The sequence below is a fragment of the Lemur catta genome, chromosome 7 (genome assembly GCF_020740605.2).
Source record: "Lemur catta isolate mLemCat1 chromosome 7, mLemCat1.pri, whole genome shotgun sequence".
NCBI lineage: Eukaryota > Metazoa > Chordata > Mammalia > Primates > Lemuridae > Lemur > Lemur catta.
In genome coordinates this window covers 79260127-79287333 of record NC_059134.1, presented here as the reverse complement: position 1 = coordinate 79287333, position 27207 = coordinate 79260127, and the positions used below count along the sequence as shown (strand labels likewise).

Sequence of the window (27207 nt, the reverse complement as noted above, 5' to 3'; positions counted from 1 at the left end):
GTCTCAAGATTATCATTTTCTAAACTATATAAAATTATAAATATTTTGGTTAGCATTAAATTTTGACCTTATTTAAAAATAACTACTAAAGATTCTTTAATTTTTTTATTATTATTACATATGGGGATGATATTTTAGTAGATTATTTAGCCCTTCTAGTGGGCAAAAACTTTCTCATGAAGGGTCTAAAACAATTTTTTGTGTGTGACTACTTTAACCATCTTCAGGTGAACAGTTCAGTGATATTAAATACATTCATAAAAAATTTTAATTACATGTATATGTAGTTTTAAAATGATATTACTAGAGTATTTTTGCTTCTTAAGAGCCTGACTTAATTTATATTGTGCTAATATTACAGTTTAGTATGTTTGTCCATGTAGTCAACGTTCTTATTTATAGCTCAACTCCAACTATGCATTTTATTACAAGTAACTGGAAAAATATTAAAATTAAAACTTCTATTCCCACCCCCAAAATCTTCCCCTCCATTCTTTTTTCTGCAGATATTTTCACAACTGATATAATTATCTAGTTTTAAGCCATTATTTTCTACATAAGCAAACAGCCATAACTTGATAAAGGGACTTATCCAAGGTCACACAATTCTGGACAAAGACTCAGTACTTCTGACTTTCAAATTGGTGCTGTTTTCTCTATACTCTCCTATATTACTTACTTTTTAACGTCCTGAACCTATCTACTTCTCTCTGTGCCTTGCTGCCATTACTCTAATTCAGACTCCCACCCCCCATTATTGAACTGCTACATTTGGTCTTTATGCTTTCATTCAGGTTTCATGCAGTTCATTTTCTCCATAGCCACCAAAACGAGCTTTTAAAAGGTAACCCTGATCATAAGGCTTTTCGGTGCCTTCTCCCTAGAATAAACTCACCATTATGATTTACCAGGTCTATACTCTCTCATGGTCTGCCATCTGAATACCTCTCAAACTTTATCTATCACCTCTCATTATATACTCTATACCAGCCTACTTGTAGTTACCAGAATAGGCCATCCTCTTCCAATCAAACTCAGTCATTAGTGTGTCAAGACAAAAGATTCAAATTGTAAACTTAGTTTCCAAAGATAACAAGCTAGCCAAGACCCATTATTGCCTAATGTAATTATATAATTAAGCCTTGTCTCTTCCAAAGAAGAGTGATTGAAGAAGATAAACAGATCATCTGATCTAGTTCTGAAATTTTTTTTTTATTTTTATTTTTCTAGCTCTGAAATTTTAGTCAAGTAAACTGATCTCCATAAAGGCCACATATTTGGCTTAAGTTGGCATTTGTTTTAAGGCTAAGCCATCTCTAAAATCATATGACAGGCCAGTGCTCAAATTCTATCATCATGACTCCATAAATAACTCCTAACTTTAATATATCTTAGACAAATAGAATGACATTGTTTCTCTATCATAGTCCCTTTCACTGGCATACGAAATATAAGAAAAAAACAGCGTTGAGCTTTTCGAGAATCAAAGAGGTCAACTGCAGACTGGGAAGGAGTTTTATTAAAATCAATTTAATTTTCATATTCTTAAATAAATCTGAAGTATATTTTGCATTGTTTTCCCAAGCTAAAATGGATTGTGGGATTAAGGGAATTGTCCCTAGGGGAAAGTTTTAGGCATAGCTCCCCTGAGTATGGGGTTGCTGTCTCAGCCATTAAAAATATCCAGAAAGTTTCATTAAAGATTCTAAGAATGTTATTGGGTTATCAATCCATTCATACTTTAGTGAGTGTAATCACTCAATTCATGTTGTCTGTACTTAAGGTTTAGTAGGTTTGAGGAAAGGCAAGTAATTTTAGGTAGCAGATTAAAGGACACCTGGCCCTATGCAGATGAAGCTTAGGAAAATGGAAACCTACAAAAAACGTTTTCACACTTTTGCCTAGGATGAAGCTTTTACTAAGAGTGGGTGTGGGCAAGAAATTTTTATTGCACACACTCCAGGCGCTGTATGCTGGGGCTGTAACACTGAACTAATCTGACACAGTCCTTGTCCTGGTGGCAAACCATACATTCAGGTACAGACAGAAAAACTATAAAGAAATGAATAAAAAAATTAAGTTGTTACTGATCATGCTATGACAGTATTCATCTTTAAACACAACGTTCAGGGAAAGCCTCCCTGGGACAGTGACATTTAAGCAAAAACTGGTCATATTTATGTCTTTTCACAACATTATAAACAAATTAGATAGACCAAGAAGCTGTCATCGTAGCAAAATTTCTTCTTAATTCCTAACATTTGGTTTCTAAGGAAACTTGAAACCTGATATTGCTTGTATATTATAGACCGCCTGTACCAGAACTCTTATTTTTCAAATTGTTTCTAAACATTTCATTTAATATCTAAAAAAAATGAAAATTATTGGTATCAATATAAGTTTTATTAAAACTGATTTAATTTTAATATTCTTAAATATTTTTGCATTGTTTTCTCTAGGAACTCAATAAGGATCTTCACTGTCACCATTTGCATCTCCAGAATAAAGATTTGAAAGCACAAATTAGGCATATGATGGATCTCGCTTGTCTTCAAGAACAACAACACAGGCAGACTGAGGCGTGAGTACATGAATTTACCTATTCTACAATTTTAACACTGTAGACCTAAAGTACATGAAGCATAAAAGTTCAGTTTTCCACTGCCAGAAATTTAAGTTGTATCTGGTATGGGATACATTGTTTTTAAGTTTCTGCTAGCATCAGAAAACGTTGAGAGTGTGTAGACGTGGTTCAATATATGCCATGTTATTAAAAATTTCATAAATACATATATAGTGAACAGGAGTCTATGTTCCACCTCTGTCTTCTAGCCATCCATTTCCCCTCTTACGAGCAGTGACTATTAACACCTATTGAATTTTTAAGCAGGCAATTGTTAATTATTCATAATTCCAGAATGATTTTTTTGCTGTCATTAAAATAAAGTTGCTAAATATCAGCTGTCCTGATTTTTCTGTGATGCTATAGCAGCTCTTTTATGCACTCTCCACTAGCTCCATGGTAACATGTTAGTCATTTAATTTTTTAAAACATAATAGCAAGAAAAAGCATAGCTTAACACATTAACTGCTATGTAAGTTGTATTTAACTCACGCTATTTTTGAACCCGTTACTTCCAGTTCACACATCTCTTTACCTTGAGCCACCTGAACCATTTTTTTCAAGTTGCATATAACTCACACGGAGAAAACAATAAAAATAAAAAATTTTTCATTAAATTAAAAAGGATCGTTTTGTTTTCAAAGTTTTTATTCTATTTTTGTAATAAAACACCAGGGCTCCAGGGAAAAATATTTTTTTTCTAGTGTGGCAGTCAATGTGTTAATCTTCTTTTGTCACCTTGGATAAGTCTGTCAGCTCCTTAGGCATCACTTTGATACTCTATAAAAATGTACAATTTATTTCTCTAAGGGCTTTCTGCTACACTAAAAATCTATTAGTGTTCTACTGGTGTTCTCAAATAACTGGTAATTAATTTTCGATAGTTTTTATTTAGAGGAAATCATATTCATATAGCTATTTTTACAAAGAAGAAGAAAAAGGAAAAGAAAAACTTCAGGGAGACATTTTTCTGTGAGTGAAAGCTCAAACTAATCTTCCCCTCTCCTCTATGTGTATACCTAGAATGGACATTGAATATTCATTTCCTAGCACACAGACCACCTGCAAGAGCTGAAGTCATCAAAGAAACATTAATTTATTTTAACCATACTATATTTGCTATACCAGACAGAGGCAATGTGGCATAGTAGAAATAATACGACTTTTGGAATCAGTCTTGAATTCTAGCTTTTATTAACAATATAATCTGGCATTAATTATTTAACCTTGCTAAACCTTACTTTTCTTATATGTAAAAATAGCTTATAATACATGTCATGTAAAGGTTTTGAAAAGATTAAATAACATAAAAATAAATAACATGATATAATTCTTGTGTCATGGGCCCCTAAGACCATTTCCAGGTATAATGACTCACTAGGAGGACTCACAAGACTCATCATGGTACTAACAGCTATGATTTATTAGAACAAGAGGATACAAAGCAAAATCAGCAAAAGGAAATGGCATGGGGGCAAAGTCTAGAGAACATCATATACAAGTTTTTAAGAGTCTTCTTCCAGTGGAATGTTCCAGAATGTGCATAATTCTTCCAGCCAAGAGTCGTGACAGCACGTGTAAAATGCTGTCTGCTTTGAAAGCTCTTTAGAGACTCAGTGCCTTGGGTTTTTACTGGGACCTTGTTGCATGGACACGCTCTGCCCACCATGTACCAAAATTCCAGGCTTTTCAGAATGAAAGCAGGTGTTCAGCATAAACCACATTGTTTATATAAGCAATTTAAGCACAGTAAGCCATTCTTCTCCTATCAGTTCTGGAAATGATGGGAACCCTCCCAAAATCAGTGATTTAAGATGCAAGCCAAGGGCCAACTTTACAAGCAAGTCTTTCTTAGCAGTCTCAGTCTTACTACTATGTTAATGCTTCTGTACAGTACTTGATTAGTGTTGGTGCTCAATAAATAATTGTTTTCTTGACTTTTTGATTAATAACTTTTCTATATACTTGATATCTACTTGACTAAAATAGCATACCGCCCACCAACCCTCACCAAAAAGAAAAAGATCACAGATTATTTATACTGCTATCTAAATAGTTAAGATTCCTAGGTATTAATGTAGTTATTTCCTTGTATATTAAAATTAATGCCTAATTATTCTTTTCCCACTGCCCTATCTATACTTCAAATGGTTTCATTCTCCTGGATATTATGAGTCTTTCGACTGCCTCAGTATACCAGGACTGAATCATTTCAAAATCATTCATGTTGTTAGGCATCTTCCTTTATATAAAAGTTAAGAACCACTTTTGAATGTATAAATTTATAAGTGTTTAGCTGTGACATTTCTTTAGTGAACACTTACAGGGAAGTCTTAGACATAAAAAGATACATTCAGTGCTGTTCTTATTGGTGATGAGAGACTTTGAGTCAGAGCCAAGAATCTAGTGCCCTAATGATTCTTCATACCCACCATCCTTGTCCACAACTTTTGTTTTTGAAACGCCTTTGCATCCCACTGGGAAAGCCATTGCTTTAGGTCATTTAACGTAAAGGAGGGTTAAGCTTTGTTCTTTTGTGTATGTGTATGTGTGTTTTAATGTTGTATACCTAAGATACGAGTCTTATCATTTGACATAATGTTAACTTTTCATTTCAATCCCATGATAATTAGTAATAATAACAATATCTGTCCTTTAGAAATCACATTATGTTTTGCAAAAAGCTTTTATGTATATTTAACTCATTTAGTCCTCAAAACAATCTCCTATTTCCTATTATAGGTATCAGCTGTCTAGTTGTCCCCCACATTATATAGGAGAAACTTCAGTTTGTGCCTTGTCCAAGGTCATACAGAAACAAGTGAAAACTATCTGAGACTAGAGCCTGGTTCTCATAATTCCTATTCGAAATTCTTTCCACTCTGTACTTAATGTATTAAGAATATATTGAAGTATATAACCGAAATAACATATTATATAAGAAAACATACACAGGAAATCATTTTAATGATATGCTAATACTTTAGGTGTTATGTAAAAGAAGTATAAAAATGTATTTAAAATTTAGTATTTATCTTTCCTTTCTTGTCATCTTCTTTATAGAGTATTGAATGCTTTACTTCCAGCCCTAAGAAAACAATACTGCACATTAAAAGAAGCTGGCCTGTCAAATGCTGCTTTTGAGTCTGACATCAAAGAAATTGAACATTTGGTAGAGAGGAAAAAAGTAGTGGTTTGGGCTGACCAAACTATGGAACATCCAAAGCAAAGTGATCTACCAAGGATTTCGGTTCTTATGACCTTTCCACAGCTTGGACCAGTTCCGTCTAATCTTTGTTGTAAGTATGGCTTTTATTTTAAGTAAATAGTAACATCATTTCTAAAGACGGCCTGTATATATCAATCGACAGAACAGTTAATTTTTAAATAGGTTTGGCTATTTTGTGAGAACTAATGGTAAATTAGCTTCAGAATCATTTCAATGAACCAGTATCTTCCAAGGATCTAAAAGCAAGTATACACTGATATTCTAATAACCCTAACAGTAAAACTCATTTTACCATTTTTGGATGCAATAATTTTACTTACTATCCTTCTTTAAAATTTAACCTCTATTAAGGACTGGAGATTATAATAATATTGTATTTTATAATACGTAAACAATGTAAAATTTACTATTTTTCTGTTGGCAAATCACTTGGTATCTCTTTCTGTAATAAAAATGTGTATGGGACATTTTAATTGCAAAGTTAATATATAATCTTGGTCAAAGAAAATTCAGGCAATATAGGAGAACATAAGAGGTAGAATTTCTGTAAGAGGATGGGATCAAGAAAAGAAAGAAATAGTAGAATGCCCTCTTCAACTCCCCTCAAAACATCAATTTTATGTCATGTCCTATCTCATAGATAGATACTGTTGGAGGTTTAATTACCTTTGCAGTGTGGATGTGTGTAATACAGATATATTTGTACAAGATAATCTAATTTTAGCTTTTAGGATTCACATGAATGCTAGCACATTATAGAGACTGGTCTGCAAGTTTTGTTTAGTTTGTTATGTTTAGTTGTTTTATTTGTTTAGTTTGTTAATGACTATTAAGGGGTACAATGAAACATCTACCTCATTTCTTTTTTTTATGTTTCGAGAATCTAGAGAATAGATGTACCATAATTTACTTAACCTTTGTTCTGTTAGTGAACAGTGCATCAGAGAACAGATCTGTGTGTTCACATTTATGCATGCATACTAGATTGCTAAAAGCTGGTTTGCCAGGTTAGAGGACATATATATAATTATTGTTTAAAAATGCATCCAATCAAAATGTTCTCCGAACAAATTTTTTCTACACCTAGTGTATATAAGAATACCTGTTTCATCTTTACCTAAACCTAAAATAATAATAGTGCTAATAATAATGTATATCCTTTTAAAAATTGTAACTTTCTGATTACTAATGAGGTTATTTCATCTTCTGTGATGTGTCTTTTGCTCATTTGAGTTAGTGAAGTTTTTTTGTTTTGAGGGAATTTTTGTTTGCTTGGCGCTCAGTGTATAGTAACTGCCTGTTGGTTAGTTCCTGCTTTATTTTTTTTAATCTTTGTTTCTCAATATTTCAACTGTACTTAATGTTTAACTTTTATGTAGTCAAATCTGTCCATATTTTCCATTATGGAGAGTTTTCTGGGGATCTGGCAACCTGAAGGTATTTGTTACCCTTTTGCTCACAGCTATAATCCATTTTTCTTGTATGAGCCAAATGTATACTGGGACTGGTAGCAAATACAACCTTATTTTCTGTGAGAACGAATGGACTTTCTTTTGCACGTGCTGGGCAGGTGCCTTAAAGATAATTGAGCCTTTTAATAAGGTAAAGAATACCAAGGATCTGGACTTTCTGGGAGAAAGTTGACATTCACCTATTACGTCTGATATTACTGAGTGCCCAGAAGACCTAGGAATAGTTTCAGAAGTGTGCTGTGGCCTCCTAAGCCTGAGATGGGGAGAGAGAAAGAAGTCTTGGGAGCAAAGAGTGTTCCTTTGCTTATTCTGTGGGGAACTCCACTACCAGCTCAAATTTGAGTCCACTGTACCCATTCACTTCCACCACTCATTGGATCAGTACCAAATATGGATCTCTAATAATGAGACCTGAACCCCTGTGTGACCACCTTTCTGATAGAGGAAAATCAGAACAGAGAAAACATGTGTCTAACAAACAAAAACCAGTGGAGAAGATAGGTATTATACATGAGCCTTAAATATGAGGAAAATACCTAAACACAGGGACTCTAATCAAATAATAAATGAACCAGATAGTAACCTCAAGACTGGGGAAATTAAGGAGGTTATAATGGTGAGCAGTAAGCCTTGTTATGAATAAATAGGTGATAAATCTAAATGGATAATTATATACCAAGAATGTGTAATCTAAGTGCTTCTTTAAAAATTAATGTTTAAAATTAAATGATAGACACAGATATATCAGACAAATGCAAATAAAAAAAACAAAAATGAAAAAACATTTCTGTGTAGTAGAATTTAAACTTAAAAATGCTAAACAGGATAAAGAAAAATATCTGATAATGAAAAAGACACAACTTAATAAGATATAATTATAAATTTATATGCACAAATAACATACCAACTGAATATATAAAGTAATTTATAAATGCAAGGACAACACTCGAGAAATATAATTATAGTACATTTCAGTATACCTCTTTAAGGATTAAAGTAATCTAATAGCAAGCTTTCAATTTAAAGAAACTAATGGCACCTAACCTTAATTTAACAGGTATACGTAGAAACTTATATCCCTCAATAAATAAATATATATTGTTTGGGTACATTGATCATAATTAATCAATTTATCAATCATTTTATGAAGCTCTGCCTGTGAGTAAATCTCATCAGTACTGTCTGGAATTTGATGAGGATTTTAATTCTATAGATTCAAGTTTTCTTTGAACTCAGGGAAATAGTCTTCCATTATTTGTTTAATTACATTCACTCTTCCATCTTTTCCTTTTTCTCCCTCTATAAAGATTTTTACAGGGTACATGTTTTGTTCATAATCTAACAAAATTAGAAGTAAGTAACTAAAAGGTGATCAAAATCTTAAGTGCTTGAAAATTAATAGCACTTCTAGGAATTCCTTAATAAAAACAAAATCAAGAGTACAATTACAAACTATATAGAAAACAGTGACAAAGAACAATAAAATCTATACTCATTTTGGTTTTAAAGTCCTTCATTATTAAACAAGAAATGTGAAAAACAAAGAAACTCATTTTTCATTTTAATGAATCTCAAAACATAAGAAAAATAGAGCAAGAGCAGCTAAGAAGGAAGAATAAAGATAAAGGCAGAAAATAATGATGCAGAAATTTAAAAACTGTAGAAAGAACAAATATATCCAAGAGCTGGTTCTTTGCAAAGAGAAGTAAGAAACAAAAACATCGAGTTTCACAAGGCCAAAAGCAAGGTGTCAGCCAGTTGATTGTCTTATCTGGAGGTTTTGTGGGAGAATGTGGCTCTAGGCTCATTTGGTTGTTAGCAGAATTCAATTCCCTCTGGCTGTATGGCTAAGGTCCCTGTTTTCTGCTGGCCATGGGCCATTCTCAGTTTCTAGAGGTTGCCCACATTCCCTAACTGGTGACTGTTTTTATCACTTCATCTTCTAGCTGAAAAGGCAGATCAAGTCCTTCTCATGGTTTAAATCTCTCTGACCTTTCCTTCCTCATCTCTCCTGCCTCCCCTTAGAGAAAAAGTTCTCTGCTTTTCAGGACTTATATAAGATTGGGCCCACCAGATATCTAGGATCATTTCCCTTATTTTAAATTCCATAATTTCAATTACATCTGCAAAATCTCTTTTGGTATGTAACAGGATCCAGGAGCTAGGGCTTGGGCCTCTTGGGGGGGAGGGAGGGAGGGATTATTCTGCTTATCACACATTTCTCCTTGTAGTTCTGTCAATTTTTGTTTTCTGTATTTTGAGACTATATTACATTCGTGTATTTCAGGATTATTCCATCTTTTATTATTATAAAATGCCCTTCTTCTAGCAAATCTTTCTGACTTTAAGTTTATTTATTATAGCTATCCCAGCATTCATTTGCCTAGAGTTTTCATGGTTTGTCTTTTTTCCAGTTCTTTCACTTTTAACCTTTCTGTAACCTTATACTCCAAATGTGTCAGTTTTAAACAGCACAGAATTGGGGTTTGCTCTTTTGTTCCGTCAGTATTCATCTTTTAAATAACCTATTTATTCTTTTTTTACTTGATGAATTTATTGATATTTGGATTTAAATCTACCATCTTACAATTTTCTTACTAATTACCCTGATTATTCTAAGTTCCTTTTCTCTTCTTTTGTACTTTCCTTTGAAATGATAAATACTTTGTTATTCCTATTTTTTCCCTCTATATATATATAGCTGAGAAGCTATATACATTTTTATGTTCTTTTAGTGGTTACCCTAAAGGTAAAGTTATATATCTTCGAGTTACCAAAGTCTATTTATCAAAATGACTGTATTTTCCCCTTCTTCTTAGACACTGTTAGAAGCTTAAGATGATAACTAACTCCATGAACCCTTCTTTTGGCATCTGTTAACAAAAAATACATTGTTATAATGTATTTTATTTTTATATATATTAAATCCATAAGGTGTTATTGTATTTACAGTCAATATTCACATTTTTTGGTTATTGGTCTTCATTTTGTCAACATCTCAGTACCTCCATCCAAAATAATTTTTCTTTCATTTAGAGAAACTTTAGAATTTCCTTTAGAATGGGTGTGTGATGATGAATTTTCTTAGTTTTTGTATGTCTAAAACTGTATTTTATTTTCTTTCTTGAAGACTATTTTGCTGGGTATAGAATTCTGATTCGATATGCTTTTATTTTAGCACTTTACAGATATCATTTCATTATCTTCTGGCTTTTGTTGTTGCTGTTGAAATCAGATTTTATTTTAAATGTTACTCCTTTGAATGTAATCTGACTTCTGGCTTCTTGAAATATTTTCTTATCGTATTTAGGTTTTAGTAGTTTTGCTATATTGTGCATAATTGATTTCATTTTTACTTCTATTACATGTTTATAGAACTTTCTGAATTTGTGTCTACATTATTTTTCATTCATTTTGGAAAATTCCTAACCATTATCTCTTCAAATATTGCTTGTTCCACTTTTGCTCACTCCTCTACTTCTGAAACTCCAATTATGTTACATGGTACTGTCTCATTGTATTGTCTATGCCTTTTGCTTTTTCACTTTTTAAACCTTTTGTCTCTTGCTGGATAATTTCTCATATTTTGCAGTTTACGTTCTCTTTTTAGCTTTATAAAATGGCTTTTAGATCCCTCAAGTTCTTAATTTCAGTTACTATATTTCAGTTCTAGAATTTTCATTTGATTCTTTTTTATAGTTTCCATTTCTTTGCAAAAATTCTTATCAAACACAATGAGTATAATTTTCCAAAGATTTCATGGGACATACTTATACTAAAAATGTATATAAAAAAATACTAAAATTTTTCTTTTTTATACTAAAAAAGGAAAAAAATGTCGTTTTTCGGAAATTCCGTATCTGTGGGTTCCACATCCACAGATTCAACCAACCAGAGATCGAGAGTATTTAGAGAAAGAAAAATGAATGGTTATGCTGTGTTGACTACATGCAGACTTTTTTCCTTGTCATTATTCCCTAAACAATATGGTATAACAACTATTTATATAGAATTTACATCGTATTAGGTATTGTAAGAAATCTAGAGATAATGTAAAATATATAGGAGGATTGCATAGGCTGTATGCAAACATTATACCATTTTATATATGCAACTTGAACATCCATGGATTTTGCTATCCACAGGGGTCCTGGAACCAATCTCCCACAGATACCCAGGATGACTGTATTTTAAAACCTGTGTCTGAGAATCCACTAGACTGTAACACTATGAGTCTATTTCTATTATCTGTTTTTGCTGGTTTTCTTTCATGTGGTCTCATTTTCTCATATGCATGCTATTTTTTTTAGTGCCAGACAGGCATTTTCAAAATTGTTTATAGAAATACTTTGACGCTTCTAATAATGATATCTTCCTTCAGAAAAGATTTACATTTGCTTCTTCCAGACTTCTGGTGGCATCGGCAATTCAAAATCACCTCAGTCCTATTAATATTTCAGAGATCAAGATAATTTGAAACTAAACAAGTTTTTTGCAGGCCCACCTACTTCTGATTTGCCTTCTGGGGTGTAGCTTTTCAGGGTCCCAATTCAAAGCAAGGAGGTTTTTATAGATACCTTAAATTCCAGTTCCAGCATCTGATTCCCACAAAGCTCACACACTGTTGCTCTGCTTTTCTGCCACCTCCTCTAGCACTGGCAAACAACCTTAGGGGAAATTAGCTGTAATTGCAGAAGTTACCTTCCTGAGTTTCCAACTTCCTCCTAATGCTCACCTATAATTTTTCACAGTCTTGTTAGCAATCCAGTGCCTTCAAACAGATGTTTTTTGTATTTTGTCCAGATTTTTTAGTTGCCTTCAAAAGAGATGTTGTTCTGAATTAGTTACATCTCTATTATTAGCAGAAGTTCCCTATATTATATTTTTACGTTAATATGATAGGAAAGTCAGTATCTTCTTTTTCTTTTAATAAAGCATTATTGTCATTAAACCTGACCAAGTTGAGATATTTGGAAAGGAAAACTTAAGATTTTTTTTTCACATTCCCTCATACCTTTTGGGCCTGATTCTTTTCTTATAATGTATTCAAGATGTTGGAGAGGAAATACAATTTTAACACCAAGATTGAGAAATACTCACCACCTGCTATATGATGCTCATTATTCCCTATTTAAAAATCCATATTTCACATACAATATAATTGCATAGACTATACCTGTCAACAATAAAACAAAACATTTATTTGGCTCTTAATTCCTTTTCATGATATTTTTTAAAGGAAAGACTATTAAAATCATGTTACATTTTATGTTAATAATTATGTGTTTTCTTTTAAAAATGTATTAGGAGGTGGGTTTTGTTTTTAGAATATTTTGTTCTTGGTTTGTTATTTTACTATTTTGTTCTAATGATTTCAGAAATTAACTATTTGCTTAGTTTTTCTTGTCCATTCCATGAATTATGTATGTTGTATGCATTATGAACAGAGTCAAAAAAGAATAACAGGAAAGGTGTATGTGAGTCCACTTATAAATATTTAATGTTCTTAGTCTTAAGATATTGAAGTAGCTCAAAGAAAAAAGCATAAATAGTATAATTTGTTTGCATTTCTAAAGATATGAAGCAATACCCAGATAGTATATGTTACAAAAATTATGCTAAACATGGTAGTCTGAATAAATTTTACAAGTAAAATTGAAAAGGTTCAACTTAAGCAAAACCTGTGTCAAATTTGTCTCATTCATTTTAACCTTATGAATATGTCACTGACTTTTTTCTTACACTCTCATGAACAGGTACTATCAAGTGGTTTTGTTGTTAAATTACAAAAAAATACTAAATGCTGTGGAATTTGAATTTTTTTTTCAAGTGCTTTAGGGACTTTTAAGAGTATTTACTGGATCAGCTATATTCTTTTTACTTAAAACACATACACACAGAGTACTCTTAAAAGTCTGATGAGATTAACCATTTATTATATTAATTTAGCCTGTATTCTGTTGAACATTTAGGTTGTTTAATAAATTTTTATTATTATAAACATTTCAGTAAGCATATATATATATGTGTGCTCATGTCTGATTATCCCTATGATAAATTCCTAGAAGTAGAATTTCTGGCTCCAGATACATGCACATTTTTCAAAGTTTCCAATAATATGCATTGCCAAGTAACTCCCTTCCTCCATATGATTACACCAATTTTAACTCCAACAATCAATGTAAGAGTGAGCTCCTTTCTCCTTTTCATTTTCACCAGATTTTGGTGTTAAAATATTTTCAATTTTTACTTTTAGCATATCAATTACAAACATACATATAAGTACAAAGAATACTATAATAAGGCCCATGTGCCCATCATGTAACTTTAAAAAATTATCAGCTCATCTCTAATCTTGAGAACTCCATCTGCTTTCCTCCAGCTCAGCTCCTTCACTACATTATTTTGAAGTAAATCTTACAGCATATCATTTCTTCCATTTACATCAAGTATCTATAAGAGAAAGCATAATACCCTCTTTGTACCTAATGTTGTCAAAAATCTAATCAGTTTTCAAATTTTCCTCATTGTCTCATAAATGATTTGTTTCTACCTTTCAAATTAGGATACAAAGAAGGTCCATACCTTGTAATTGTTTGATATATCAATTAAGTCTTTTTTTAATTCGGGGTTCTCTCTCCCTCTTGTATCTTTGCTAATTGTTGATTCTTTGCCAATTTACTAATAATTGTCATAAATACTATCACTTTTCAATATTTAGTATGGTTGAATGTGGTTTGTTTTGCTTTTTCACTTGTTTAAGTATCTATTTTCTTTTTTGTGAATTGCCTAGCCATCATTTGAACATTTTTCTGGTATAGTCAGCTTTTATAAAAATTGTAACTTATTTACAAGAGCTTAAGTATAAGGGTATTTATTCATTCATTCAACAACATTTAACTTCTACTATGTGCCAAGCAGTTATCTAATACTAGGGATCAAAGTGTAAAACAGGCTGGAAGCAGTGGCTCACACCTATAATCTCAGCGCTTTGGGAGGTCAAGATGGGAGGATCACTTGAAGTCAGGAATTTGAGACCAGCCTAAGTAACATAGCCAGGCCCCATCTCTACAGAAAATAAAAAAAAATTTAGCCAGGCATGGTGACATGTGCCTGTAGTCCTAGCTACTCAGGAGGCTGAGGCAGGAGGATCACTCAAACCCAGGAGTTGGAGGCTTCAGTGAGCTACGATCACGCCACTGCACTCCAGCCTGAGAGACAGATGTGAGGTATAAAAATAAACTCCCTCATGGAGCTTACATTCTAGTGAAGACAATAAATATAAGTAAAATAAATAAAATCTCAGAAAGTAGTACATGCTAGAGTAAAGAAATAAAGGAGTGGGGGCAAGGAGGAGAGTTTGCTATTTTAAATAGTATGGTCAGGGAAGATCTCACTGATAAAATTTGAAGGAATTCACAGGGTTTATTAGCTATGTGGGTATCTAGAAGAAGAATCATTTTTAGGTAGAAGGAATAAACAGTGTAAAATCTCTGACACAGGAATTTGGCCTGGCATATTGAAAGAATGGCAAAGAGGACATATAACTAGTGCAAAGGAAAAGAGGGCAAGTAGATAGTGAGGAGATCGTAGAGATAAATTAAGGAAGGTAGATCTTGTAGGTTATTAGAAGAATTTAATTAATCTTTTACTCTGAATAAAACTGGAAGCCAGGGCATGATCTGAGCAGAAAAGTAACATATCTTAATCATGTTTTTAAAAGAGTTTTTAAAAGATCTCTCTGGCTGCTGTGTTGAGAATAGATTGTAGCATGGCATGAGTTGAAACATTAGGAAGCTACTGCAATAATGCAAGTACAAGTTGGTGGTGGTTCAGACCAGGTTAGGAGCAGTATAGTTGATCAGAAGTGGTCAGATTCTAATATATTTTGAAGACAGTACCAGCAAGATTTCCTGACAAATTGAATTTAGGATATGAGAAAAAGAAAGGACTGGGATGACTAGGTGTAGGATTTTTGAACTTAGCATCTGAAACAATGGAGTCACCTTCAAAGAGATGAGGAAAGACTTCAGATGGAGCAGGTTCACAAGATGGAGGTAGTAGAAACTCAGTTCAGTTTGGGGCATGTTAAATTTGTCTAAGATAGATCCAAGTGGAGACATCATGTAGGCAGCTAAGGATCTGAAGTTCAGGAGACAAGTCTAAGCTGAAATATAAATTTGAAAGTTTTTTAACATTTAGATGATATTTAAAGCCATCAGACTGGATGAAATCATCAAGGGATATTAACTCTTTCTTGTAGTATACATGGAATAATTATATCCCTCAAGTTTATCACTTAATATTACCTTTGTTTGAGGTATCCTTTTTAATGCTGAAATTTTACACCTTTTTTTTTTTTTTTTTTTTTTTTTTGAGACAGAGTCTCGCTGTGTTGCCGGGGCTAGATGAGTGCCGTGGCGTCAGCCTAGCTCACAGCAACCTCAAACTCCTGGGCTCAAGCAATCCTACTGCCTCAGCCTCCCCAGTAGCTGGGACTACAGGCATGTGCCACCATGCCCGGCTAATTTTTTCTATATATATATTTTAGTTGACCAGATAATTTCTTTCTATTTTTAGTAGAGACGGGGTCTCGCTCTTTCTGAGGCTGGCCTTGAACTCCTGACCTCGAGCGATCCATCCGCCTCAGCCTCCCAGAGTGCTAGGATTACAGGCGTGAGCCACCGCGCCCGGCCTGCAACTTTTATATAGTAAAATTTCTTCTTTATTTCTTTTTCTCATTGCCTTTGGAATCACTTTTCAAAAGTCCTTTCCATCCACAAGTTTTAAAATTTTTCTTTTCATTTTCTCTTAATTTGCTTTGGTGTAAGATGACAAGCAAGAATCTCTTTTCCCCAAGGGAGCCAATCATTATTGTGTTTATATATTGACAGTTCATCCTTCATAGAACCTTTGATTTACATATAGTAAGTGATCATATGTAATTGTGTTTATTGAATTTCTATTCTTTTGCCTATTTGTCTATCCTAGCACTAGTGGCTATTATTTTAATATCTGATAATTTACAGTATTTTTGCATATGTAGCAGTGCCAGTCCCCCTTCATTATTCTTTGTTTTAAAATTTTTCTTTGCTTTACCTAAGAAATGAATATTAGAACAAGTTTTTCTAGTTCCAAGGAAATAAAATCTTTTAAAAATTTTATAAATTAATAGTCTTCACATTTTTCCACTGTCAAATCGTCGCACTCTAGAATAGTTTGTCTCTCTGTATCCATGTCTTGTATGTTCCTCAGCAATGTTTCAGAGTTTTCTTTGTATGTCCTGTACATTTATTATTAAAGATATCCCAACATATAATATATTTTTGGTATATGGACTTTTGTTCTTAAATTAATAAGCCTATATTCTTACTCAGGAAGAAATTAACTTTGTAAAGTTTGCTATTTTTAATACTTTGCCTATATCAATATTTTAGATTTTTGGATAGATATTTATTTGACTTCAAATCTTTATCTCCAAACTACAAGTCTATTGACTTGGAGTAAAATATGCACCTATTTTGGGTCTGGAAAAAAGAAAGCATACTCCTGAGTGCTGTGCAGGATGGGGGTGCTAACGGCAAGGTTTATTTATGGAACTGATAAAATTTCTGACATTAAATGAAAAGTCAAGATTTCCTCATTATCCATCTGGAAACTCACATTTAGTAATATTTCTGTCTCTAGCCTTTCCTTTTTTAAAATTTTGCACCCCCTGTCAGTGGTTTTATCTTAAAGCACAATAAAAGAAAAGATACTAGTAGAGCCATTTTCTTATAGTACAGATATTTTGATTAAATATACAATTTCGTAAAATTACTTGAATACAAAATTTCATGTAAAAAATAGTAAATCTCTATACTAATTCCCTATATTACAAGTATAAAGCAGCAGAAATGTTTATAAACTAAATTTTTTGTATTTTTCCCCTTTTGGCAATAAAATCTCATTGTTACCAGTAGACGTGGAAGTCATGCTTGTAGCCCTAAATACATTTTGTTTGACCCTTAGTCCCCATGTACATGAGACAGTATTTAGTTATTCATCTGTAGCCGCAAATAGTGCTGTAAATTAAAAGGTTCTTTGCATTGTCCCTTTTTTCCAACACAAGTAAGTGTGAATACTGAGGAAATGATACTGAGAGGGAAACATGGTATATGCTATTTCCCACAGAGACAAATATCAAAAGATTATGGTTGCTGCATTTACTCAAACTGCTAGGTTAATTTAAATGACTATAGTACTTCTTTAATACATGAGAGAATAATATTTTATGTATAGCTGATATTACCTATATAGGCACTATTACAATAACTACAATAGTGTCTCATAAGTGCATTATGAAATGTTTAATAGTTTGGTTAATTTAGCGGTAACTTAAGGTTATATATCTAGTAAATAGTTAAAATGCATTCACCTGTATCATTTGCAACTATGAATTTCGTGAGTCACAGGCTGTTAAAAAGAATCCAGATTTATGATTAGTACAGTAATTGTATCAATCATTTGTAGCCTAGAAGTGTTTATTGAAATGCATATATTAATACTTGATTTCACTTTAGAACTTTGCCAACTAATTTTGATTTAGCATGGTTTCCCAGAATACCTGCTTACATACATATTAACAGAAGTGCTAGCAAAAGACGAATCCTTGCCATCATTTTGTACCAAACCTCAATTAGCTCTAATCCCATTCATCAATGCTTCCCTGTCATGAACCCTGCTTTGCAGCCTGTGACTCATGTTTGCTAAGTACTGCATTCTGCTTTTACACTAACGTACAGCTTTGTAAATCTTTTAACGTTTGCAGTCTTAAGCTTTTGATAAATTAGTTCCTCTGGGTAAAATCATTCAGTACACATGATATGGCACATCAAAAGATGACCCCCACACACACACAAAGGCCTGCCCAGTTTTTAAGAGAGAGGATTCTAAACTCATTAATGATAAATTATCTAGTCTCTTTATTTAAAAAAACCATCTGTGAAATATGTCCAAAGGCTGAAAAATAAATATAGACCCCACTCCTCTTAAGAGATCACATGAATTGTTAGTTAGTAGTTGTGTTGTAGAGATTTAAAATAGAGAGGAAAGAATGATGTTCCTTAATTCATTTTAAAACATTTTGAGAAAATTTTATGTAAAAAATGAATAATTATAGTGACATCTAAACTAGTTTCCATTTCTCTTATCTATTCCTTCTGCAATCTACCCTTCACACTGCCACCAAAGTGTTTTTCCTAATAAAGTGCAGACCTCTTAGGAGAACCTTCAAAGGCTCTCTCAGTCCAATGTCAAGCTACAGACACACTTTGATCCGGCACCTGGGACCCCAACCTTCTCTTAAACATGCTTTCTGTTTCTTGACTCTGCAATTTCCAAGTTTTCCATCAATCTCAAATGCTGCTGCTTCTCCCTCCATTCCACATCCCAAAGTATTAAATCGTTCTCCACAATGAGAGTTTAATTCAAGTACTACCTTCTTGACCAAACCTTCTCTTTAATGGATCATCTCTCCTTTGCCTGCACATATTCCTTTGGATTCCCATGGCTTTTTTTTATTCTAAAACATAGAATTTTTCATACCATACCTTCCCTCTTCCCAACAAACTGTAATATCATTGACATAAATGACGTTTTCAATAATTCATTTTTGTGTTTTGCTCCTTTCACTAGTGCTTTAACCTTGTTATTATCTTAGCAATAAATGTTTGTTTTAATTTGACAAAAAGTCAAGGCAAAAGAAATAAGATATCTTCCATTGGCTTATATTAATATTTTGTTTTAATAGCCTACTGGACTTTTTTTAAGCATACATATATAGTTTGCTTTTTTAAACAAAAACAATGGTATCCATTATACATACAGTTGATAACCAGCTTTATTTCACTGAACCACTTGTTATAGATACATTTTCCTACCAACAAATATGAATTTAAGTCATATTAATAGCTGTATATTAAATTTATCTAATCCCCTACTAATGAACATTGTTTGTTTTCACTTTATTCTGTTACAAGTAACACTCCACTAAACATCTGTGTATGAGTATTTATTTTGCAACTTGTCTAATTATTTCCTTAGGCTAAGCCCCTAGAAGTAGAATAGCTAGATCAAAGACTATGTACATTTTAAAGCATTTTATATGAGTTAAAAAGCTACTATAACTGTACAGTCTACCATCATAAATGTATAATGAAGGTGAACATTTTTATATGCTTTTTGTCTAATTGTAATTGTTTTGAATTAATTACCTGTTCATTTCCTTTGCCATATTTTTATCTTTTTTCTTATTTATTTTGCAAGAGTTCTTTCAGATAAATAGATAGACTTACACATATATATACATGCATACCCATATTCGAGCTCCAAACCCTTTGCCAAATATATGTATTTTTTCTTCTTTTTTTCCCTCTTATTCGTGATGGTTTTTAATTTTTATGTAAACCAATTTTAAGTTATAAAGGTATTCATATTTCATCCACTTCCTTTCTCTTTTCAGTAACAATAGTTAGGATATCGTTTGGGAGGATGAAGTGGTATTTTGCCTTTTCATAATTTGGGGTCTGTGAAGAAAATGTTTTAAGTCTCCATTTTGTCAATTATATTTTATTACTTTGTATTGCTTAGTTTCTTTACCTCACTTCCACCTAGCAAATGAGCAATAAACTGGAAGACAGGAAATGTCACACCCACTGTCTCTCTCTCTATATATATATATTTGATATATCTATATTTGATCTATATTTGACATATCTATAATTGATATTATAACTTTGAGCATGTCATTTTCTTACTGTGAGTGGCAAATTATAAAATAAGAAATTTTAAATGACCACTAAGACCATCTAGTACTAAATTCTGGTTCCATGTATGAGATGATCCCCACTTGCCTGGTGGTCTGTAACTAATTAGTAGTTAAGGCCAAACTTTTAAAGTAGAGATTCAGTAACAAATGCATATAGATTACAAAATAACTATGATATAGGAATATCATAAAATAAGTAAGAGTTTATATTACTTACGCCTTTCATTTTTTGCTACTAGGAAACATTTTTGTTTAAGTTGCTTTTCTCTTGTAGTAGGGATGGAGTGAAACCAGGCATTTGGTTTAAAATTATTTAGACATGACTTGTCATTGAAAATTAACTGATTTAAGGACACTTCTTTATAAAAACATCTATTTTTTCATTTTTAATAGTGGCCATTCTAATAGGGGTAAAATGGTATCTCGTGGTTTTAATTTGCACTTCCCTGATGATTACTGATGTTCAGCAGTTTTACGTATGTCTACTGGCCATTTGTATATCTTTTGAAAAAACTCTGTTCATTTATTTTTGCCCACTTTTTAATGAGATTATTTGTTTTTTCCTTGCTGACTTGTTTGTGTTCTTTGTAGATTCTGGATATTAGCCCTTTATTGGATGTGTAGTTTGTGAATATTTTCTCACATTCTGTATGTTGTCCATTTATTCCGTTGATTATTTCCCTTGTGGCACAGAAACTTTTTAATTTAATTAAGTCCCATTTATTTTTGTTGTTGCTATATTTGCCTTTGGAGTCCTAGTCTAAATTTTTTCCTACAGTTTCTTCCAGAATTTTTATGGTTTCAGATTTTACATTTAGGTCTTTAATCCATCTTGAATATCCAATTTTCCCAGTACCATTTATTGAATAAGACATTTGTTATAATAATTAAAAGAATCCTTTAAAAGAAAAAATATAATGACATTTCTTAAAACTATCCATAGGAAAATAGATATAAAACCAATCTGTTTTTTCTATTTTTTATTGGAATATATGTTGGATGACTTATAACAAGCTTTTAGTGTTTACCTAATATTTCTCTTTTTTATTTCAAAAAATTTAGGGAATACAATTATTTTTCTTTTTCTTTTATTTTTTTGTTCTTGTTACATGAATGAATTGTATTCTGCTAATATACCTGATATTTCTAAACAATGCGCTCTACGCTGTACTGCTGCTTTTTGATTCATCAATATTTAGATGTTATAACTTCTAAATTATTAGAGATGAAGATTTAGCTCATTTGCACCATAACCTTATTTCTTCCTCCCTGGTCTTGCTAATGTATTTTAGTAAGATCAGGTAAGAAGTGACATGTATATAGTATATAAAATACATATATGTAATGTCACCTTATATTTATACATACATTATATGTGCAACATTTAATTCTAGAGCCTATTTAGGGAAAATCTTATGATAAATAAAAGATTATTAAAAACATTTTTTAAAAGTAAGAATATACTCACATTTCTTAAAACTATTTTTAGGAAGATAGACATGAAACAACTCTCTTTTTTTTTTTTTCTGCTTTTCACTGGAAACATTTCAGAGTCCTCAGCCAGATTCTGTGGGATAGACTTCATTAAGAAGTAAAATATTGTAAAGATACAAATATTGTATTTTTATTGGTTGTACTTACAGGTAGACTTAAATAGCTTAAAGAGCAATACCGCCAATAAATACATTTTTAAATGTTTCTCTTGAGGTATAGGCATTCAATTTATTGAAGGTCTTTTTCATATACTTCTACATCAGATTCTCCTATATTTCATTATCAAAGTCAACACGCCCAGTTTGTTGCTTGTATTACACTGCCATTAGTCAATTATATTCCTTAAAATCCCTGAAGTTTGGGAGAGAGATGGCAAATGGCAGATGAACATCCAAACTTTGTTCACTTATTCATTAACCACTTAAGCAATCACCAAATATTCATAATTTTTATAGCCACTTAGCAAATGTAATTTAGTGGTTCATGCAAATTAAGTCTATTTTTTTTTATGATTTTCACCGTTGTTGATTTTAAGCTATGGTTTATATTAACAGCCTATTTTATACAATACACAAATACATGAATATTAATGTACATATATGGTAATCCATGTAACACTGTTTTAGAAACTGTACTACTAAATACTTGTATTCCTTCTCCGTCTAATCCACTACTTCATTGCTTGCATTCACAGTTACTTTTAAAAGTGGTTTCAATACTTAAGTCTTTTGAGAGGCTTCTAAAACTTGGCAGTCTCAACAAACTGTTTTTGTCTGACTTCATTTTTAAGTCTGTCTATGGACTTAGAGTAAACAAACTTTTTGAAGCAGGAATCTGTAGCCATAATGCAGGAACAGATGAGTAGATCACTAACGACTTTATCCTGAAATGCACATTTTTAGTTTTATATAACATGCCTTAAAGCATCATATAAATATGATTTTTTAAACGGTTCCTAAACTTTTAATGTGTAAGTATTACGAAGACTAGGATTGCGCTGATTAAACAAAGCTTTGCCTTATAGTGATCTCCAGAAAGCTAGTCAATTTCGAGGAACCTGCAAATGTCAGTACCTAGATCTTTTTTATTTTCATTGTTCCTATAAAAAGAACTTTTTGATTTCCCATTTAGGGGGTATATAAATCTTGCTACCAGTATTTCAGAGATGTGGGAGGAAAATCTACATACATACATTCATTAATTATCAAGGAATTACATAATCCCCCTGGTGTCAGCTGTGTATCTTGGCACCAGTCTGCAACCTGTCCAGAAAGTAAAACCTCATGCCTTTTAACGGGGTAACAAAGGAGCAGTCACTTGGCAGTGTAGGTGATGGTGATGGGGTAAAGAGAATCTGAGGATCCGACTTCCTTATACAGACTTTCAGTCAATTCTGTTTTTACCTCCACTCTCTGCTTTCAGAGATAACCTCATACCTTCAGTTCTTGAAATCTTTTGAGGCTTGAAAGGGCTGGTTTTTTATTGGCTTTCTACCCCGCACCCCAGACATTGTTTCTTTTTCTTTTTTTAAAATTTTTATCATTTGTGACTTCATAGAAGAGGATATGTTTGTTATGTAATCAACTGTATAAAGAAGAAAATAAAATCACTCAGAATTTTCCCAGTCAGCTATAACCTGTGTTAATATTTTGAAGAATTTTGCCATATTTCCTTGTGTTTTCTGTGACTTTTTCCCCCTTTTTTGCTTGTGGGGTTTCTGTGTGTATGTTTTAATTTGTTTTTGGTTATTTTTTGTTTTGTTTTATCAAAATTGGGATCATGCTATATATAAACTTTGTATAATATAAATATTTCACTAAATGAACATTTTTTTATATCGTCAATTAATCTGTAAAACATTGTTTTAAATATCGGTGTAACTGTGAATGTTCCGTGTTTTATTTGGCTGCTACCTGACTGATTTCATTATCTCTGTGGTGGGAGCTTGGAATCGTGTGGTGGTGAAGGGTTTGGTATCTGGATTGTCAGAAGGCCTGAGTTTGTATGCCAGCTCTGCCATTCCTTTGTATTTTGCTTTTATAGGTCCAAAGAGTTTTCTGTTTGCTTATTACAAGTATGCTTTTTCCTGGGAAATTAGGGGAGAAAAATATATTCCTGTCTACATACCCAACAGCCCAGGGAGTATAGGAAAAGAATCAGAGCCACAGGTAGTCTCAGCTAGAAATTTTGTCTCTCTGCGCAAGAGCATCTCATCCTTGTGTGGTATGGCCACCTGTGATGGGAGCTAGCCCCACAGGGTTGTGTGCTTTCTGTTTAGTGTTTCTTTCTGCACTGAAGCAGCAGGACTGAATTTTAGGGCTTCTTAGTGCTACTGCTGGTGTTCAGATGTTGCCATTTTACTATATCCCATAGCCTTATCTCACCCATTCTGCCCCCTGCTACCTATGCCATCATCCCTGGTCCTAATTTAAAGGACTTTAGTGACATTTGCCAGTGTCATTTATTTAACTCCTTCATGTAGCACTGATGGATGAAGGATAGGGAATATTACAAGTTATTCTCCTCCATGCTGTCCTTTATTCCTGTCCTAGCTATGCAGTATCCTTCAGAAAGTCCTCTAATGTTCTGATATGCAGATCATACTCTTCTCCCATTACCAACAGTAGGGCAAGTTTTCTCCTGTTTTTATCATAGGGTCATTTTAAAGGCAATCTGAATAGGAGTTAGATGCCTCTGCTCAGGTTATCATCTTAGTTAAACTTTTGCAGAGTTAACCTTCATACGTCTTCTTGTACTATGGGTATTTCTAAAATGAGACATGCACGAAGAAGGCAACTAAGTGCTCGTTCTTCTAGTGAGAAATTCCTCAAGTATTCAGTGCCTTTCTAACTTTCTCCCGTATCAAAAAGAAAAGATTTTGATAGCAAGTACATTCTTTGGTCAAAACTCATTCAGTACAAGACTACATTTTGCGTTTTCAACCTTCACTAAACATGTATTAAAATACATAGGCTCCTTTTTAAAGAATTGAATGCCAAAATTACACATGGGGGGGGAGAAGCAGTTAGACTTTATATCTGAAATCACAGTATATCTATGCCGGGAACTGAATATAAATCTGTTTTAGTTGTTTGGCATGAATTTGAGATGAATTTGCAGAGAAAGTAAGGTGCCTAGCCTAAAAAGAGATACCCTTTCCACATCATTCCACTAACTTAAATCTTACCTTCTCATTGCCCTTTGTACAACTTCCTAGGAGCCAAAGTTCATTTTTAATACCTTCTCTGTCTGCCACTCTTGTTCTAGAACCATTTCCAACTTATCCTTACTGCCCTTTTTCCTTTTTCCTACTTCAGCATGATAATAACACTCATCATCTCCAAATGAGAAATCATATCCTCAAACCCCAAAGAGTTTCTGCTGCCTCAAGTCTGTATAAGCATCTAAACTAGAGAGGGAAAGAGGCAGATTCCAAGACTCCTGCAGTTACTTGGATCAGAGCTCTTGAATAGAGTACAGGACCTCTAACCTGATGAATGGGGGTAGGGGAAAAGGGATGTCTAAATAAAAGAGTGCCAAATTTTAGGGAATGACACATGTGTAAATGGTTCATGGGTTTATCGAGAATTGTCAATTTCTCTTGACTTACTTGTGTAGAATATATACTGCTCCATTGAACTCCGTATCTTTGTTTCTTATTATAAGGCAGCTAAGCACACATATAGATGTCATTAAGTATGTTGTGGATTTACTTTATATAATTTATTTGATTATTCAAGTATAATATCCTTCTTACATCTTTCCATTGCTGCTACCACTCTTGTCCAAGCTCTTATTTCTTGCCTGAGCTATAGCAATAACTTTGTTACTGATTTCCCTGTTTCCCCTCTTGTCCATTCATACTCCATTCTCCACACAGCAAGCAAAACAATCCTTTTCTTAAACATTCAGCCAGATCACATACTTATTTATCCTCCACAGATATCCCTTTGTACTTGGAATAAATCCAAACTCTTATCATGTCCATAAATCCTAACATAAGTTGGCCTATTTTGATCTCTCTAGCCTCTTCTCATTTCTATCCTTCCTCTGACTTACTATACTTCAGTTAAACTAGCCTCCTCTCTCATCCTTCAGCTCAACAAATTCATTGGGTTTTTGTACAGGTTGTTTTCTCTGCCTCTTTCCCCAGATCTCATAGAGCTGGCTCCTTCATAGCCTTTCAAGTCTTAGATCACATATACTATCCTTAGAATGGCCTTCCTGGCCATCATAGTTAAAACACCCCTCCTATCTCCCATCACTCTCTATTCCATTTCTCTGCTTTATTGTCTTTACAATTCATGTATTATCATCTTAATTTATTTTGTTTACTGTCATCTGCCTTTTTCCCCCAAAAATGTAAATTCTTAACTGTCGTATTTACTGCTTTAACTAGCATGGCAGGAGCTTAACAAATATTAGATGAACAGTGAATTCCTTTTATGCAGGTGTAGTCCTTTTATGCAGCTATGGTACTCTGGTACCATAGCTACTGCAACTTTTTTTCCTTTCATAAATAAAACAAACATTGATCCTGGATTCAAAATAGTAGTAGTGATCTTTTTCATTTACATGTCTTAACATGCAAAAGTTCTATTTGCTTATATCCCATGGGTCATAACCATTCAGAGTAACTGAAATGCAGTACACTTACAACATGTTGGGGAGCTACAGTCCTAAGAGATGATATAGAAATAGCAAAATCATTCAGAAACCATAAGATACATTGCTACCCATTACCTCCTATACGCAAGTATATGATGCACTGGGCTCGTTCCTTAGATAGACCCTGGAGAGAAGCCCTGCTACCTCCCAAGTGGCTGCCAACCTTCCCTATCCCAGTTTGCAACAGCATGCCTTACAGCAATGCATTTTTAATTTCCTGTCCCCCACTGTGTAGCACCCACATTGCTAGGGTATTTCACTATCATCATCTATTAGGGTCCCTTGCTCTGACAGCCTACAACTCCATGATTCCTTTTCTCATTTTATGGAAACTTTCTAAAGGAATTGTAGTCTGCCTTCAAGTTCCTTCTATATCACTTCTACTGGGTAGGCACAAGAATTATGGAATCTTGTTAGATAGTATTTTCCCAAGCTGAATCAGGGGAAATTGTACAGCTGTCCCACTCCTGCTCGTCTGGAAACTTAACTATATACCCTTTTCCTCCAATGGAAAAGTACAGCAAATCTCTTTTATAAGCATAAACCTAGCATATCTAATAGTTCTTATAGCCTGTTAAACTCTGATACCCCACCCCAACACTCTCCAGTTGCCATTCCCACTTAAGGTGCTCTATTAGTTAACTTAGCTAAAGGAGAATAATTATTTGTTATATAATTATATAGTCTAAAAATCATATTCAGAGTGAAATGCCAGTTTATTGTGTTCTTTTAGTTTTCATTAATAAGTGGAGTCATTATCCTTTTATACTTATAGTTACAAACGATTGACTGTTGAATTTTTATTTAAACTTTAAAATTTTGTTTTTGCTGTAATTATCTCCTGAATCTTTCCTAGCAACTAGTAAGCCTAGGCAGTCCTGAATTGACCATCTGCCTTCTGCCCTCTTCTTAT

At 33.1% G+C, this 27207-nt stretch overlaps 1 protein-coding gene across 3 annotated transcripts in view; it reads left to right on the top strand.

Annotated features, from left to right (window-relative positions):
• Positions 1 to 27207, top strand: part of KIF18A (kinesin family member 18A) — a 76267-nt gene that overhangs the window by 37111 nt on the left and 11949 nt on the right. For all 3 annotated transcript variants that reach the window (XM_045557709.1, XM_045557706.1, XM_045557708.1), the window contains 2 exons: positions 2460 to 2581; positions 5687 to 5922. In XM_045557709.1, coding sequence (XP_045413665.1) covers positions 2460 to 2581; positions 5687 to 5922 — 358 coding nt within the window. The remainder of the gene's footprint in view (positions 1 to 2459; positions 2582 to 5686; positions 5923 to 27207) is intronic.